The 19,674-nt window shown below is 44.9% G+C and overlaps 1 protein-coding gene across 6 annotated transcripts in view; it reads right to left on the reverse strand.

Annotated features, from left to right (window-relative positions):
• Positions 1-19,674, reverse strand: part of AXIN1 (axin 1) — a 239,614-nt gene that overhangs the window by 72,450 nt on the left and 147,490 nt on the right. For all 6 annotated transcript variants that reach the window (XM_044980230.1, XM_044980229.1, XM_044980234.1 and 3 more), the window contains one exon: positions 10,728-10,868. In XM_044980230.1, the coding sequence (XP_044836165.1) occupies positions 10,728-10,868 (141 nt within the window). The remainder of the gene's footprint in view (positions 1-10,727; positions 10,869-19,674) is intronic.

The raw sequence follows: 19,674 nt of genomic DNA on the forward strand, positions 1-19,674 counted from the left end.
GCTGGTGAGCTCCCCTGCTGTGGTTTATGATTCTATGAAGAGGAGAAAGGGCTCTCAGCGAAGTGTGAAGTCTTTATTAAACAGGCCCAAACCAAGGCTATCACAATAACCAGGTTAGGAGCTTGCCCATCTCACAGATCAATACTGGCCATATCAAAATGCTGCTTTGAGGCAAGTCAGAGTAGTTTAAGGGGCAAGCGCAAGCGAAGCAATGGGGGAGAATCTTAACTTCAACGGCCTCTGCCTATTGCCAGGTCTATTGTTAGCTATTATCTTTACATGATGCCTCCTCTGCACCTATTCACCACATCAAACAGCTAAAACAACACAGCTACTGGTCAGCTTATAAAAGCAATTCTGAGTAGAAAGGTCTGAAGCTGTTTTGTCTAGAAGGACGTAGGAATTCATATGACAAAGGTGAGCTAAAAAGCCTTCAGCAGTGCTGCATCTATTCGGGAGCAATGCATTTACAGCCACGTGAAAGGGAACTCCCTAAAACAAGCAAAAAGACTGCAGAGTTTTGTTTAGGGTAGGCCAGAATTCAAAATACCCATACATGGAAGTCAAATAGCAGAATCCCCTTTTTCAGAGGCTGCTTTTGGTTGAGTTTCATTTTTGGCTGTCTTTAGCAATTCAGCAGAAACTCCTTTGAAACTCAGAAGGTATATAGCTTCAGGAATTCCATATAAAAGGTAACCATAGCCAGCAAGACTTTGGAACTACATAATGAAAAACAAATGTTAAATCTATATTGAGTATTTTCTAAGCCAAAGGTCAAAATTTTGTCTCTGTAGTTCACAATGTTTGGGATGATAATGCATGCGGCCCAATTTGAAGAACACTAATTGAATGAAAACATTTTAAATCCATGTAGTCACGTCAATTTATTTAAAATGAGCCATAGAAATTATATCAGTTACTAACATGGAATGTAGCAAGGACCAAGTCTTGATAGCAATTAAATTCCTGAAACTCAGCATCAGCATGTCATACCAGAGTCACAGAAGGGATGCATACACTGAAAGAAAGGGGGAATGGGAAGTCAAGAGAACACAAGATGGTTAAATGGGAAGAGATTACTCAAATATAAACAAAAAAAATCCATCCAGCAGATGGAACACATTGTGTCAGCTAAAATAGAAATTAGAAGGGCTAAGAGAGAACTCGAAGAGCAAATAGTCAAGGACATAAAACACACATGCTTTAAAACAAGCATCCTGAAAGTAGTTAACTAGTGAGAGTCGGTAGGACCGCTACACTACCGGAGAGTAAACTGCAGCAATAAGGAGGTGAGAATACTGCCAAGAATTCTTCCCTCACTCTTCTCCACTGAGCACGATGGAGCAATATGACACCTGCTCTTTGCAGATAGTGCAAATCAGATTAGAGTTGCAAGAGACCTTAGGAGGTCATCTAGTCCAACCCCCTGCTCAAAGCCAGGACTTTGTCAAGCCGGGCCTTAAAAACCTCTAATGATGGAGATTCTACCACCTCCCTAGGTAACCCATTCCAGTGCTTCACCACCCTCCTAGTGAAAAAGTTTTTCCTAATATCCTACCTAGACCTCCCGCCCTGCAACTTGAGACCATTGCTTCTTGTTCTGTCATCAGCCACTACTGAGAACAGCCGATCTCCATCCTCTTTGGAACCCCCTTCAGATAGTTGAAGGCTGCTATCAAATCCCCCCCCCACTCTTCTCTTCTGCAGTCTAAACAAGCCCAGTTCCCTCAGCTTTTCCTCATAAATCATGTGCCCCAGCCCCCTGATCATTTTTGTTGCCCTCCATTGGACTCTCTCCAATTTGTCTATATCTTTTCTGTAGTGGGAGGCTCAAAACTGGACACAATACTCCAGATGTGGCCTCACCAATGCCAAATAGAGGGGAATAATCACTTCCCTTGATATGCTGGCAATGCTCCTACTAATGCAGCCCAATATGCCATTAGTCTTCTTGGCAACAAAGGCACACTATTGACTCGTATCCAGCTTCTCATCCACTGTAATCCCCAGGTCCTTTTCTGCAGAACTGCTGCTTAGGTCCCCAGCCTGTGGCAGCGCTTGGGATTCTTCCATCCTGAGTCCAGGACTCTGCACTTGTCCTTGTTGAACCTCATCAGATTTCTTTTGGCCTAATCCTCTAATTTGTCTAGGTCTCTCTGTATCCTATTCACTAACCTCCAGCGTATCTACCACTCCTCCCAGTTTAGTGTCATATGCAAACTTGCTGAGGGTGCAGTCCACGTCATCATCCAGATCATTAATGAAGATGTTGAACAAAACCGGCCCCGGGACTGACCCCTGGGGCACTTCGCTTGATACCGGCTGCCAACTAGACATCAAGCTGTTGATTACTACCCTTTGAGCCTGACAATCTAGCCAGCTTTCTATCTACCTTATAGTTCATTCAGCCAAACCATACTTTTTTAACTTGCTGGAAAGAATACTGTGGGAGACCATATATCTTGCTGAAGTCAAGATATATCATGTCCACCGCTTTTCCAATATCCACAGAGCCAGTTATTTCATCATAGAAGGCAATCAGATTAGTCAGGCATGACTTGCCTTTGGTGAATCCATGACGACTGTTCCTGATCACCTTCCTCTCCTCCAAGTGCTTCAAAATGGATTCCTTGAGGACCTGCTCCATGATTTTTCCAGGGACTGAGATGAGGCTGACCAGTCTGTAGTTCCTCAGATTCTCCTTCTTACCTTTTTTAAAGATGGGCACCATATTTGCCTTTTTCCAATCGCTCGGGACCCTTCCCCAATCGAGTTTTCAAAGATAATGGCCAATGGCTCTGCAATCACATCAGCCAACTCCCTCAGTATCCTCAGATGCATTAGATTCAGCCCCATGGCCTTGTGCATGACCAGCTTTTCTAAATAGTCCTTAACCTGTTCTTTCACCACTGAGGACTGCTCACCTCCTCCTCATATTGTGCTGCCCAGTGCAGCAGTCTGGGAGCTGACCTTTTCTGTGAAGATCGAGGCAAAAAAAGCATTGAGTACTTCAGCTTTTTCCACATCATGTGTCACTAGGTTGCCTCCCCCATTTAGTAAGGGTCCCACACTTTCCCTGATCATCTTGTTGCTAACATACCTGTAGAGACCCTTCTTGTTACCCTGCACATCTCTTGTTAGCTGCAACTCCAATTGTGCTTTGGCCAAATGAGGTGCTGTTGGAAATGGAAGTATCAAGAGAGGAGGATTTGCACCAAACTTATCCCTTAAGAGAGTGGCTCTCAACCTTTTCCATAATGGGACCACCAAAGGACCTGCTCCCCCATTTAGCAATATGGGAAGGGGAAGGTGGTTGCGACCTGTTTGTGACTGCCAGGTTGAGAACCCAGGACATATCCCATTCCTGGACAGATGCATTCAGAGTAAGCCAGTACTGATCACTGCTATATTAAGAAAGGGCAGGGCCAAATTTGGCAATGAAAATCTTTGTGTATCTGAGCTCAGACACTTGATTCAAAACTCTGCCATACGAAAGCCAGCAAACTTCAGTGTGGAAGAGGACTGCCAATGCGTTACTCTGTGCAGTAACTGCAGTTCTTTGAGATGTGTGTCCCTATACACTCCACTTCAGGCACGCATGCACCTCTCAAGCCCTTGATCAGAGATTTTCAGTTAGCCATGTTGGTTTGGACTGCACATGCCTCCTCATGCTGGACTCCAAGACTACATAGCGGTGTGTGGGCAAACCACCCTGAGGTTACTTCTCCACCCAAAAGTCTGATAGAGAACAGTCTGATGCAGAGAGGCTGGAGGGAGGGTAGTGCAGCACCCATGGGGGCATACTACAAAGAACTACAATTACTGCACAAAGTGAGTAACTGCCTCTTCTTCTTCATGCAGTGTCCCTCTGGCTGCTCCAGTTCAGGTGATTTCCAGGCAGCATCCTCAGAGGAAGAAGGGAGCTTTGGAACGGAGTCTAGAACTGAAGACAGTACTGCAGAACCAAGTTCTACATCGGATTTGGCTGCATGGATTAAAGTGTAATGTTCTGAAAATGTATGTACCGAGGCCCATGTAGCGGTCCTATACATCTCAGATACCGGCATATTCTTAACTAACGCTTTGATCTAGTTGAATGCGCTATCACACTTTGGGGGGATGAACGCCGTGCAGCATCATAACACATAATAATACATCCAGATATTCATCTCAACAGTCTCTGAGCAGAGATCGGAGACCCCTTAGATCTACATGTGAAGATTAAAAGTCTAGTTGATTTTCAAAATCGCTTGGTCCTATCTAAGTAGAAAGCCAACACCCTTATAACATCCTGGCTATAAAAACAGGATTCCTGCAGAGAGCTATGTAGCTTTGGGGGAAAAAAAACGAACAACCAGGTAGATGAATGGATTGATTAAGGTGGAACTCTCACAGAACCTTCAGCTCAAATTTAGGGTGTGGATGTAATGACACTTTGTCCTTGAAGAATACTGTTAAGGGGGAAATTTGCCATCCAGGCTGCAATCTCCCCGACCCTACGGGCTGACATGATGGCTACTAACGAGGCTGTCTTCTTAAATAAATGGAGCAGAGGAAAGGTTGCCATAGGTTCAAATGGAGGTCTCATAAGGTAACTAAGTATTAACCTGAGGTACCAGGTAGGGATGGGGTCTCTAATCTGGAGTTTGAGATCACCTAAACAATTAACAAACCTAGAGGATACCAGGAGAGGAAAAATGGAGAATCCTTCTCCTGGAGGATGAAAGGGTGATACTGCAGCCAAATGGATCATGATCAAACTAACCAATAACCCCACTTTTTTCAGATCAACAAGGAATCCAGGATAAGCGAAAGGGGCACAGAGTCTGGCAGTGGCTACAAGAATCTTTTCCATTTTGGCAGGTAAGTAGTACTGGTGACCTCTTCCTACTATTCAGGAATACATGTTGTACTTCTGTGGAGCAGGAGGATTCTAACCCCTTGAACCACCATGGAACCATGCCCTGAGGCATCCTGGGAGAGGAGAGGAGAAGTCAGGAGCTCGAGCAGTGGTTGGACACACAGGTGAAGCAGATATGGGTACCAAGCTTTTCTCAGCCAGATTGGTACACTAAGGATAATTCAGCCCTGACCAGCCTGATTTCGTTCATCACCCTTACTACCAGCAGCACTGGGTAAAACATACAGAACAGACCCTTCTTCCAAGATCGAAGAAAGGCCTCTCCCAAGGAGTGATGGCCCAGACCTGCTCTTGAGCAGAAAAAAGGGCACTTCCTGTTTCTGGAGGTGGCCAAGAGACACCTCCCCACCCCTGGCAGTCCTCATTTTGGAATATGCTGTGGAGAACTTGAGCATCTAGCTTTCATTTGTAGTCCTTTGAGAAGTGTCTGAGAGGATATTGGTTGTGGTGTTCTGAATATATCTGGAAGTAGACTGCTGAAATTTTGAACTTATGAACTATGAACCAGTTCCCTATTTTCCTGGGTTTGGCACATGGGGAGGGGGATCTTGCTTCTCCCTGCTTGTTGATCTAGAACATACAGGATATGTTGTCTGTCAGGACCCTGACTGATTTGCCCCTGACGAGGGGCTGGAAATGAAGGCAAGTATTCCTGATAGCCCTGAGCTCCAACAGATAGATATAGGAGCTGCCCTTGAGTAGCAAGTCATTGAGGTACAGGAAGACTAGGATCACTTCTTGTCAGACATAAGCAGCCATTACTGCCAGGACCTTTGAGAACACCCTTGGGGCTGAGGAAAGGCCAAAGGGAAGCAATTGGAACTGGAAATAATCCTGGACTATAGTGAAGCATAGGAATTTCCTGTGCAATGGGTGTATCATTATATTGGAAATAGGCATCTTACAGGTCAAGGGCTGAAAACCATTCCCCTTTCTCCAGTGAAGCAATTATGTCTGCTAGAGTCACTATCCTGAACTTCTGAGACTTTACAAACTTTTTTTAGAAGTCTTAGATTTAAGATCAGTTTTCGCCCTCTGTTCTTTTCTGGCACAAGGAAATACTTGGAGTAAAACCTCTTGCCAGTATTAGGAGGAAGGACCGACTCTATTGCTCCTAAAGGAGAGAGTTCACTTCTTGTCTCAGTGAAAGCTTGAGAGAGGGGTCCCTGAATAAGGACAGGGAATGGGGGTAGAAGGGAAGGAGTGATATAAAACTGATAGTATAGCCCAATGTTGTGATCTTATATGACCCACTTGTCTGTAATGATCCACCTCCAAGCATGTTGGAAATGGGAAAGGTGGTCTCCAAAGGTGGGGAGGTGGGCCAATGGGTGCAGCTGTAAAGTCAGGAGTGTGGGAGGATTCGAACCCTTGACCAACCCATCAAAATTTGCTTCGAAGATTAAGTGGTCTGAGGTGAGGATGAGAGGTAAAGTTCCCTCATGAGGTTAGAAATGGGAAGAGACAAAAAAGACTCAGAATTTTCTGCAGGGAAGGAGTATAACAGTATAGTGGATGTGGTTAAACTATCTGAACAAGGACTGGCATAATTTACTAATTTAGAATAATCTCAAAGAGGGTGAGCAAAGCAAGGTGGCAAAATTAGAAGGGAAGATTATACAGGTTATTTATTTAGGTTAATCAAGACTAAACTATATTGAAGAACTCATAAGAACCTAAAGTGAAGCTAGGTGATGAGGCAATATAATGGCAATTGATATTTAACATAAACAAGTGCATGGTAATATACATTTGGAGAAAAAAAATTGAAAGGTCTTTAAAACACTGATGGTTTCCAAGTTCACTTTAACCACTCAGAAAATAGAAGTCTGTGGTTTTGAACAATCTCTTCCAGGGGTTTTACAAGTGAGGAAAATGAGGGATTGGAACGAGCCCTGCAAGTTTTACCTATGAACATAGTGAATTCTCCTTCACCTGGAGACTTCTAAAAAAATCTGTTCTAGCTCAACTGTGAATGACAGGCTTGATGCAGGAACTGCTGGGAGCAATTCTCTGGCCTGCGGGACGCAGGAAGTCAGACAGAATGATGATAATGTCTGGACTTAAAATCTATACATATGACTCAGGGACACAAGGTACAGTCCTCCCCACAGTGGACTGGAAGGCTAACTCATTCTTCTTGCTGGAAATTGACCCTTCAGGCAGTCCATGCAGCAGACACATGCATGTGGAGGCACTTGCTTAGATACAGGTTTCCTTTCAGTCACTGTCATGAGATCCCACAGTTATGATTGGACTGCTCAAGCAGTCAGCCCTGTAAGAATGCACATCTATTTGTTCCCAGTCCCTAAGGCTGTCCATGCAAATTTGTCCACTGAGCTGATACTAGTGAAGAAATACTCATGTTTCCCAGCCTGGAATTCTCTTTATTTGTGCATTTCTCCTCTCTGTTTTGTGTACTGAAAGATTACACTCAAAACTAGGACCCAGTTACCTCGCCGCTCAGCTTTTACTCAGTCTTAGTCATCTGGAATTAATGTAAAGTTGAACGCTTCCCTCTCCTTGATCTGACTTGGCCATACTGATATCTGTCTGACATTCCACCAACCAAAGCAGCTTTCGTAAGACATAAAGGTCTCAATCCTCCAATTCACCACCTTCCACCCATCCTCTGAACAGTGCCAGGCATTTGGTAAGAAGATGGTTGCAACTGACACCTTTCAGGGTCCTTCTATTTCATTCAAATGATGGATTGGAATGACAGCTTGCACATGCCCAATGTTCCTTCCCCCGGTCTGTTACTGTACAACCAGTTCTCTTTTGTAACCTACACTCACATGTTTTGCATGGTCTGTAGCTTTATCTACCTATTCTCAGTCATCATGTTTATTCAGTTTCTTTCTCTCTAGCAATTCAGGAGACATTTTCCCATTGACAGAATCCCAGAAGCCATTTATGGAAAAGGATACTTCAAAAACTTACACCAGTATTCTGGCTGCTCTACCCTCTCCTCCCTTTGCACAGTATGCCAAATCACAGCTTTTAAAGCCATTGTTTCCTGTTGGAGACCCCACACAGTTTATTAGAACAAGATTTTTTTTTTACTTTCCTTATTAGGAGAGAAGAAAGGTAGAGGTTTTCCTTATTGGGGGTTAGGTACTTTAGTATTCCTTTGTATTACATTCCTCTTCTAGTGCACCAGACAACAAACCTACTCATCTCTAATCCCCCCTCTTCCTTACTCTCTTACCCTACTTCACTCAATTTAAAAAGTATATCTGAAAGTAGAGGATTTATTTGCAATTTTCCACAGACTTTTAGACCTTGTTAACATGCTTTTCTCTAAGGCCTCATCTACACTACACAGTTTTGTTGACAAAAGTCTGAAAAGCTTAGTTTTATCAGTATAATCAAGTAAGGCTCTTGAAATATCCAGCGTGTGAAGTTTCTTTTCTCCTGTTGCAGAATGGGGTTTTGGCAAGAAAACAGGAAGCCAAGTGAACTTCAAGACCACCTTGGGGATGACTTTAGGATGAGGTCTCAGTACCACTCTGCCTGTGTGGAATGCAATACAGGGAAGTTCAACCATAAGTACTTGGAGCTTACTGACTCTCCTAGCTGATGACAGTTCTGAAAGCAAGAACATACAAGGAGCAGTCTAAAAGTGACTCAAAGGCAAACTCCATGAGGTTTAGAAGAACAAATGTAAGGTCCCACGTCAGCATTAGTTCTCTTGCTACCGGGTAAATACATCATGGGCTTTTGAGAAACTTAGATACTGTCAGGCATGAGAAGACCAAGCACGACTGCACTGGTGGATGACAAGCTAAAATTGTCACCAGTGAACTGTCACACTGACAGATACTCATAGAAGTACAATTGTTAACAGTTCTATAGTATTATCTGAAGAACCCTTGGATGTGCACTGTTTTAAGTAACACCCATTAATTGGTTAGTTTTTCTGAGTATCTCTTCGCCAGTCTCTTACGGAGTACTTGTGGTGGCTTAATCCAATTATTTTCCAAAGTGACATATCCCTTTTACTTATTAAAAATAAATGGAAGGAGCAAACCTAGAACTTGACTATTCATAATTTTCACTCCATGCATCTGAAGTGGGCTTTTTACCCACAAAAGCTTATGCCCAAATAAATCTGTTAGTCTTTAAGGTGCCACCGGATTCCTCGTTGTTTTCATAATTTTCACAGTGTGTCAAAAATGACTGTCTGCATATTTAGCAGATATGACATTCAGGACATGATGGGGAGGACATTTAACACAATAAGAACAGGAGTACTTGTGGTACCTTAGAGACTAACAAATTTACTTGAGCATAAGCTTTCGTGGGCTACAGCCCACTTCATCGGATGCATAGAATGGAACATATAGTGAGGAGATATATATAGAGAGAACATGAAAAAGCCTATCTCCGGGCCTCTACTTTTGCCCCTCCAGACTCACAAACATGATACAGTTCTGCGGTGACCTATAAGTATCCTCACACCTTCTTGTCAAACCGTCTTAAATGGGCTATCTTGATCATCACTACAAAAGTTTTTTTTCTCCTGCTGACAATAGCTCATCTTAATTAATTAGCCTCTTAGAGTTGGTAGGGGAACTCCCACTTTTTCATGTTCTCTGTATGTATATATATCTCCTCACTATATGTTCCATTCTATGCATCCGATGAAGTGGGCTGTAGCCCACGAAAGCTTATGCTCAAATAAATGTGTTGGTCTCTAAGGTGCTGCAAGTACTCCTGTTCTTTTTGCTGATACAGACTAACACGGCTGAGACCCTGAAACATGTAACACAATGTCATTTTCTACTCACAATTTGGTGACTGGAATGAGAACACATGAATAAATATGACCTAGTATCAATCAAATGGCCTGGGTGTGGAGTAAGTACCAGTTATGCATCTACACGAGCACTTCACAATCTTTAATGTAGCTATCCTCCCAACCCTCCTGGGAGGGAGGGCAGGGCTATCACCCCCATTTTACAGATGGGGAAACTGAGGCACAGAGCAGCTAAGCGACTTGCCCAGGAGGTCTGTGGTGGAACAGGGACTGGACCCTAGATTTCCCACGTCCCAAGCTAGTACCCTAACCGCTTTTGTACGCTCCTTCCTCCCTCTCGTGAGCCAAAATGTAAATGAGCGTAATTAAACATGGAAGGTATGATTACAGATAAATGAATTCCCTCCAAGCTTCAGGCAAAAAGCCCAAGAAGTTCCCTGAATTGTACTCCAACAAAGTGATCACTGGGTGACACTCCGGTGTTGTCAGCTGGGTAATCAGACTTCTAAAAGGATTGTGTTTTCGATAAACCTGGGAACCTTCAGAAGATAAAACAAGTGGTAAACAGTGTAGCTGGAAGCCTGTTTGATTCAGTCCATGAGGGGAGCAGATTACTAGAAGCTAATCTCTGTTTTTCACTTCACAAACCCACCTGCAGTCGCTGGCTGTTAAAACCAGAAACACCTGCTGGTCATTATTTGGTTTAGATTACAAACATTCCCAGTCCATCAGACTAGAATAGTCCATGTCTCCTCAGGTAACAACAAAGCAATACATCTAAAAAGGAAACCGTAACAGGAATGCATTGGAGCTAGACTGGTCACATGTCTGGTATATCCCGTGTCAGCTACTTAACAGTTAGATAGTCCTCCCCAGAATGATTCATCCCAACATCTAGGACACTGACCTCTTTACACAGCCAAAGCCACAGCCTGGAATCTGAGAAATTAAATCTGCAGTCAATTCTAGTGGCCAGGAAATAGATACACAATGTTCCGTTTACTCCATGTCATGCTCAATCCCCTGCCCAGGTAAATTACTTACACACTGCTGTCTGTCAGCGACATGGTGTCTGCATCACTAGACATGCTCTGCTGCTCACTGTCATTCGCACTGGTGGCTGGGGCCAGAGCATACCCTGTGTTGACATAGTAAGGGTTAACTGGCTCTCTCCACGGCCCATGCCTGAAAAAAATAAAATGCAGTACAATTCAGATGACAATCTTAATTTCTGCTACTTCCGCAGTCTGAACCAGCAAGAATCTGCAGCTATTTTATAGGTTTTCTTCAGATTAAATACAATAAAGGATCTTGTAGTAATGGCGGCAGAGATAGCAATGAGAGGTGAGCTGCAAAGAACATAGGTTAATAAGCAGAAACAAGGAACAGGCACAGACATTATGATGGTATAATTAGACGATACTACAACACTTCACTGTACAGCTCTAGGCTAGACTGGATGTAGGGTTACTTATCACAAGAGCTTGACTATAACCGTGCGGCACAGCAGGTAAAGGAAAGAAGAGTCATATTTAATGCAATATTGTATATTGCCTCTTTCATCCCAAAGTACTTCACCAACAACAGGAACTTCTAAGGGCACGTCTTCACTGGCAATGTTAAAGCGCTGCCTTGGCTTGTGTAGTTGCAGCATAGCTCTAAAAAAACACCTCCATGAGGGGAACAGCTACCAGTGCTGGTGCACTGTCTACACTGCCACTTTACAGCGCTGAAACTTGCAGTGCTAGAGGGGCTGTTTTTTCACCCCCCTGAGCAAGAAAATTGCAACACTGTAACGTGCCAGTGTAGACAAGACCTTAGACTGTGTCCCATCTACAGAGAACAACACTGATGGGCAGCCATTCCCAGGGTAGATGGCAGCAGCCAGTCTACATAGAAATCTTTGGAGGTGCACAAGGGCAAAACCCTACTCTAATAATGTGCCACAGAACCTTTAGCATCCTCAGTAGATCTCTGGGTCACCCACACATTGGGTGGAGGAAGTGTGGCATTCCCATCCATGCCCCTCTGACTGTCTAGTACATCCCCTTTCCATTTAGTCCCACAGGCCAGGTCCATTGGACCTAGGCATGAACATGGATTTGGCCCTTTGTCCAATGATGTTCCACACTGTGTGGGTATGTCTACACAACTGCTGGGGGCAGGTCCCGCAACCTGGGTCAACAGACTTGTGTTAGTGGGGCTCACGCTAGCACGCTGAAAATAACAGCGTAGAGTTGCTTTGATATTTGGGCTGGGGCTGGAGCTCAGGCTCTGAAACCCACTCCCCTTCCTAGACTTCAGAACCTGAGCTCCAGCCTGAGCCGGAACGTCCACATGGCTCTTTTGAGCGTGCTAGCATGACTCTCTCCCAGCAGCTGCATGGACATGCCCTGTGTGGTTCTTTCCTTCTATTGTCTGAGAGGAAGAATTCCATGCAACTCCCTCCGACAACATTCGCTAATGCTGGAGTCACACTTTGATCTCCACAGACACGCCAGCAGTTTGGAGTCACAGTCACATGTGACTAGCACTGAGAGCATGGAGCACTAAGGCAGCTCTGCCCGCCTGGTGAGGGGACAATGGGCACTGGGCAAACACTTCAGTACCAACAGTGTGCATTTAAATCATCTGTGTTGCACCTCTGCTCAGTTCATTAGCATGACAAGACAGGTGCTGCCAACATCTCACAGACATACTGAAGTCTGTCAGGTGTAGATGTAACAGACTAGGCCTCTGCCCAACACTGGGCTTCACAGGGCATTTGTCATTAACCAAAGGCTCCTACAGCCACATTTAGGGACCCAAACAAGTGCCCTTATTTTCAAAAGTGTAGCCCAATGAGCCAGACTGCAGTTCATGAGCTGCAAGTATCTCTTTAATGTATCTGCTGTGGCTCCTTGCAGCACACGATATTAAATCCCCGTGTCATTTAATTAACAACCGAAGTTATTAACCAATCAGGATGCTTTTACTATGTTATTAGCCAATTATGTTACCAACTTGCACTGTTATTAACTTCTTTGCTGTGCGAATGAATATGAAATGTATATAAACTCAGTATTTCCTGTCATGCTGTTTAAATATGAATAGCACTATAGTAAATGAAACAATGAATTCATATTACCATGGCTCTTTCAAGTAATATTGGTTGCTAATTTGGCTCCTGAACCACTGAGGTCTGATTATCACTGGTGTAGCCAAAACTGGAAAGTCTGAACTGCACCTACAGAGGACGCACATGCACAGCTTGTGTCGGTCGAGCTCACTGTACGCTCCAGGGGCTCCTTGCATCACCATCCCTCCAGTTTCCTGTAGGCCACCCTTCCATTCCCCTCTATTGCAGGTACTCCCTGCAACTCCCCCTAATCTTGCCCCTGCCAGGGGTTGTGTGCCCCCCATTTCCTCCCATACAGGTGGTCCCCCCGAAAATCCGTGACTATATGATTATGTGCCTGGTTCTACACATAAAATAGCACCAAAAAACATGAAGTACTGTGTCGAGAGGGATTTCATAGTTTTCTTCTCCTATGACATATGTTTTGTTTCAGCACCCCAGTTTACTAAACTCTCTTGAGTTTTCTACAGAGTAGGGTATAACTAGTATAACCTGTATTTTCTCTTTTACTACTGACATATATGCTGAAAGCAATGGTATTTGGCAGATAAACTGTGCACTGGTCTATCACATACATCTAAACATGGCATCTCAGATTGTTTATACATCTCAGAACTAGAAAGCTTCCATTTAAAGTGGTAATGTATTGTTTAAAAAAGACCATTCTATTTACAGGCAACTAAAACAGAGTGATGGCGCTGCATGAATTCTAGGACTATTCTGGAATTAGTAACAAACTGTCATGCAAATTTACCAGCCAAGACACAAGATCTACTTATCTACAAAAACAATGAGGAGTCCGGTGGCACCTTAAAGACTAACAGATTTATTTGGGCATAAGTTTTCATGGGTAAAAACCCCACTTCTTGAGATGCATGGAGTGAAAATTACAGATACAGGCATAAATATACTGGTACATGAAGAGAAGGGAGTTACCTTACAAGTGGAGAACCAGTGTTGGCAAGGCCAATTCAGTCAGGGTGGATTTGGTCCACTCCCAATAATTGATGAGGAGGTATCAATACCAAGAGGGGGAAATTGTTTTTGTAGTCAGCCAGCCACTCCCAGTCCCTATTCAAGTCCAAATTAATGGTGTTAGGTTTGCAAATGAATTGTAGCTCTGCAGTGTCTCTTTGAAGTCTGTTTTTGAAGTTCTTTTGTTGAAGGATGGCTACTTTTAAATCTGTTATTGAACATCCAGGGAGATTGAAGTGTTCTCCTACTGACTTTTGTATGTTACCATTCCTGATGTCTGATGTGCGTCCATTTATTCTTTTACGTAGAGACTGTCCAGTTTGGCCAATGTACGTGGCAGAGGGGCATTGCTGGCACATGATGGCATATATCACATTAGTAGATGTGCAGGTGAATGAGCCCCTGATGGTGTGGCTGATGTGGTTGGGTCCTCTGACGGTGTTGCTAGAGTAGATATGGGGAAAGAGTAGGCAACAGGGTTTGTTACAGGGATTGGTTCCTGGGTTAGTGTTTCACTGGTGTGGTGTATAGTTGCTGGTTAGCATTTGCTTCAGGTTGGGGGGCTGTCTGTAAGCGAGGACTGGCCTACTTCCCAAGGTCTGTGAGAGCGAGGGATCATTTTTCGGCATAGGTTGTAGATCATTGATGATGTGCTGGAGAGGTTTTAGCTGGGGGATGTACGTGATAGCCAGTGGTGTTCTGTTATTTTCCTTGTTGGGCCTGTCAATGCATCTGAATAAGTGGGTTTTTTACCCACGAGGTTCCACTGGACTCCTTGTTGTTTTTGTGGATACAGACTAACATGGTTACCCCTCTGATACTTGTCCTGTAATAGGTGACTTCTGGGTAACCGTCTTGCTCTGTCAATCTGTTTCCTCACTTCCCCGGGTGGGTATTGTAGTTTTAAGAATTCTAGATAAAGATCTATTTATCTGTTACTATGATAATGAAAAACTGCTATTTCCCTCATCCGTCAAAAAACAGCCCTTCTCAAACAAGTAGGCTGTGCAGAATTTTTAAGGCTGGTATAGAGTATCCAATGTTTTTCTGTTCTCAGTAAACTATTTTATGTAGAGAGAGTCCTGCGAGTCCTCTCCAGGATCTGGGGCAGTCTGGCAATCCACAGGTATGAGTACTCTCACTCTAAGCCCTACCTTGAGATGGCAAGCCATCTTGTTCTTTTCCTAGCAAGCAAACTTTCTGGTTGTCAGTTTAAATGTGCTCTGGCAGAACCTTAGTTCTATATTCCATTAGGTCTCAGAACAGGTTTCTAGGGCAACGAAATAATTTGAACAAGTTTGTCCTAAACAGCAAGGCATAGCAAGTTACAATGTCACAACTCACATTTTCCATTTTTGCCCCCTGAATAATGGTCAGTTTTGAATAGTAAAGAAACACCATGAAGTATAATCCTCCTGTCAAGTTTGATATGACAGTTGGCACTATGGAGGCAGATATAACTTCTTACATCGGGGTGAGAATGATGGATAGGTCAGGCCTTCCCCGCGGGCAAAGAGATGGATGCTTTTTTGGGTAACCCAATTAAAATGTACCACCACCTTCTAGTGGACTGTTTGCCAGGTACTCTCTTGGCCGCCACTAGATTTTTCCAGCAATACATTTAAATATAGCGCAGTAGTTTATATTGCATTTAAGGACTACTACAGACAGTATGTCTTATACAAGACAATTTGACTAATCAATTCTTCTTTCACATCAGCTGATCATGTAAAATGGGCCGATGAGAAGGAAAAGAAAAAATCTCCCAGATTAATCCTACTGATAATGCAATATTTGCCACATACTAGTCTGCAAGAGAGAAACAAAGCCCTTAAGTTATTTTTATAGTTAAAGTGCTCAATTTTGTCCATTCCTTGCAACTGGCAGGGGCCGAATTTGTTATAGGAACCCCACACTCCCCATACAATTCCTCTATAGGGAAAGGATCACAGCTCTCCTGCTGTTCCTGCACAGAGGATGTCCTTAGGAAAAGCAACTCAGCAAAATTCTGCAGTTTCATCATGACACACTCTGATATGGCTGGGTAGGCATCGTGCAGAAGTAACACAGGAATAATTCTCTGACACCACTACTTGGGGAAGAGTAGTGGGACAGAGAGAAGTTAGTCTCTCCTTCCTTCAGCTCCCATTCTCCCTGTGCCCCAGAAACAGAAGAGGTTCAGCTTGAGATATCACTCCTGCAGTGACCTAGAGGCATCATTTCATCCCATGGCTGCAGCTAGGAGAGCACTACCTGCAGGAGCAAGAGCACAAGCAGGTTTCTGGGTGGAGGAGAAGGTTTAAGGAGGCAGAAAACAAAAGAGAATAAAAACTTTTAAGGAGAGAGGAGGCAAAAAGCAGGAGGAGCAGGAGACTGGCAGAAGAGGGTTGCTGGACCAATAACAACACTTAACATTAATGTGGGCTTTCCATCCAGCACACTAGCAACATTGCAGGAATTTGGGATCCAGTTCAATGTACCACCCGCAGAACCAATAAGGACAGAGAGTGCCACTCAATCTCTCTCCATGCTCCTAGCAATCTCTCTAGCTGAGCAATGAAGCCATGTCTGCAGGCTGCAGAAGGGACAGTTCCAGTCTGCCATGGAGAGATGCATCAATCACTGCAGTCATTCATTCTCTTGATACAAACTCTCAGCTCCCTCTCTTAGTGACAGAGTTGGTGTGAAAGTCAAAAGAAAAAAAAACTCCTAACACTTCTCTCATGGCCCATGGAGCCCCATTGTTTGAAAGCAGACGGGTCCGTGTGCTGTGCAAGGAGAACCAACACCACTCTCCCTTCCTCCTCTTCCAGTAGAGCACCCAAAGAAAAGTAAAATTAAAGAACTGCTTGGCGCTGATATAGAAAGACACAAGGCAGTCCCCACCTCTGCAGCACTGCAGAACACTTTTAAGAGGAATTCTTTGGGTATCCATTTGAGATGGCGGAAGGAATTCCAAAAGGATAACACCAAACAGATGGGTGCCTTTGATTCCTCTCAGTTCCAGAGGACTGAAGAAGATAAGCACTCTCCTATTAAAATATACACGGCTGTGAACTTTCCATTGAGAATACAGGAAAGGGGTTAGTCCCAACTGTTATGTTTAGTTAAAATTATACACTTAAGCGTGTATACAGGAGGGATTACTTACAGCTTAGCTCTGGCCTCTAATACTCAAACGTGAATGTAAACTCTGGGTAAGCATAAGTAAAGAGTATAGGATTTCAAAGCAATCATAACAGGTGACGTTACTTTTGAGGAATCCATCTGCACTCCATCCTTCTCTAAATGTTCTCCTGCCCTGACAACTCTCTTCAGCTGGACCGTATCACTGGTTGAACGGTTCATGCTGTGCCTCTGAAGAACTCTTGCAACAGATACTAATAAAAAAACCCTAAAAAACCCATGCAGTCTAACAATGAGGAACTGATCATCTTCTCATTCAAGGAGATACAGCTACCTAAGGAATATAAACTCACTTATGCTGGTTTTAAATTTCTGTTAAAGACACCTATGCATCAGATGCAAACTCATATTACCCCTCTGACAGGAGAGTGAAGGAAGAGGATAAACAAACAAAAAGTTCCTCTTGATTTCTGAAATTACTTTTTTATATCCACAGCACAAGGAAAACACCGCAAGAATTTCACAAGGACATACCAAACACTTAAACCTCAATCTCTCCACTGTTCAATTTCAAAAACAGTCACATACAGAACAATTAAAACAGGATTAAAGATCCAATGAACCAAACATTGCAAAGCAGGGCAGAGAATACATCCTTAAATCAAGCTGTGATGACACGGCAGGAACAAAGGTGGGAGGACTCAGCAATGGGGATGCTTCCGGCCCATATGCTCTAGGCCAGGGGTGGGCAATCTATGGCTCGCGGGCCAGATCCAGACCATCAGGGATTTAGATCTGGCCCACAGGATTGCCAACCCCATCATGCCGTGGGTCCTGCACTGCTCCCGGAAATGGCTGGCACCACATCCCTGCGGCCCCTGAGGGAGGAGGGGGCAGAGGACTCCACGCGCTGCCCTGGCCTGCAGGCACCGCCCCCCGCAGCTCTCATTGGCCAGGAATGGGGAACCGTGGCCAATGGGAGCTTCAGGAGAGGTACCCGCAGGCGAGGGCAACGCATGGAGCCCTCTGCCCCCCTCTCCTGCTGAGACTGCAGGGACGTGGTGCCGGCTGCTTCCAGGAGCGGTGCAGCGCAGCACAACGCCAGGATAGGCAAGGAGCCCGCCTTAGCCCCGCTGCGCACAGCTACCACCCCAGAGCTGCTCACGGTAAGCGGTGCCGGGCTGAAGCCCACACCCTGCACGCCTCCTGCACCCCAACCCCCTGCCGCACCCTGCATCCTTCCTGCACCCCCACCCCCTGCCCTGAGCCCCTTCCCACACTCTGCACCCCTCCCTGCATCCCAACCCCCTGCCCTGAGCCCCCTCTCGTGCTCCTCCCTGCACCTCAACCCCTTGCCCTGAGCCCCCTCCTGCATACTGCACCCCCTCCCGCACCCCAACCTCCTGCCCAAGCCCTACATTCATGAGCCTGCATGCAATTTCCCCACCCACATGCGGCCCTAGGGCCAAAAAGTTTGCCCACCCCTCCTCTAGGCACACACTTGAGATGTAGAAAGCAGTCAGTTTTGGCGAAGTGTCTCTGCTTTGGGAGACTGCTGCAGTGGCTATTGTGACCCTGGATCAAGTCTCTCCCCTCCTCAGCTGCTGATGTTCACAGAATATTTGCATGTGACAAAGGTATCTTGGGAAATCAGTAAGCATCTCCCTAGGGCAGCACTCAACCTCACTTTCATTAAATGCATATGCCACTTCTAAATATTAAACTGAATTAGACAGAAAATTTATTTCTTTGGATTAAGATGATCACAAGAGAGACCTCTCATACTCTAGGCAACCAATGCAGGACCTTGATATTATCAAATGCATTTGCTTATATGACAGTATTATTCACAGAGAAGAAAAATGTGTGTGTGTTCCTGTAGCCATTCTCCACTCTCCAAATATCACTTATTTTCCACTCCTAGAATAGAGACAAGAATAGTGCAAACTAAGTGTACAATGCTCTCACAACTTCAGTTTTGCTAAACTTTGTAGCTTAAACGTGAGTGGCTAAGCCCTGGTCTACACTACATGGTCAGGTCGATGCAAGGCAGCTTACACTGACCTAGCTATGGATGTGTCTTCACTTAAATTTGGCTCCTGGTGACATAAGTGCCCCGCTACGCTGACTTAATAACGCTACCTCCCCAAGCAGCATAGAGTCATGGTCGGCGTAGTTAGGTCGACACAGCGACAGTGTAGACACTGCATTACTTACGCTGTTACTGGCCTCCACTCTGGTCTGTTGAGAACTCTGTTGCCCAGCGGTCAGGTAGACAGGAAGCTGCCCCTCCCCTTTAAAGCAGTGTTTCTGAAACTGGGGTCATCGCTTGTGTAGGGAGAGCCCCGGTAGGCCGGGTCAGTTTGTTTACCTGCCCCGTCCGTAGGTTTGGCCAATCGCGGCTCCCACTGGCCGCAATTCACCGCTGCAGGCCAATGGGGGCTGCTGGAAGCGGCGGCCAGTAAGTCCTTCGGCCTGCACTGCTTCCAGCAGCTCCCATTGGCCTGGAGCAGCGAACCGTGGCCAGTGGGAGCCGTGATCGGCCGGACCTGCGGAAGGGGCAGGTAAACAAACCGGCCTGGCCCACACCAAGGGCTTTCCCTACACAAGCGGTGACTCCAGTTTGAGAAACACTGCTTTATAGCCTGCATATTTTTGAAATTCCTTTTCCTGGTTGGCTGGCTTGGTGACTGCACCTAGCAGCTCTCCATTATTGAGTGTAATTGCTCAGCTGACCATGCTGGCCAAACGCTGCAGCCATGATCCTGCGTG

This window comes from Mauremys mutica, chromosome 11 (genome assembly GCF_020497125.1).
Source record: "Mauremys mutica isolate MM-2020 ecotype Southern chromosome 11, ASM2049712v1, whole genome shotgun sequence".
Classification (NCBI taxonomy): Eukaryota; Metazoa; Chordata; order Testudines; family Geoemydidae; genus Mauremys; species Mauremys mutica.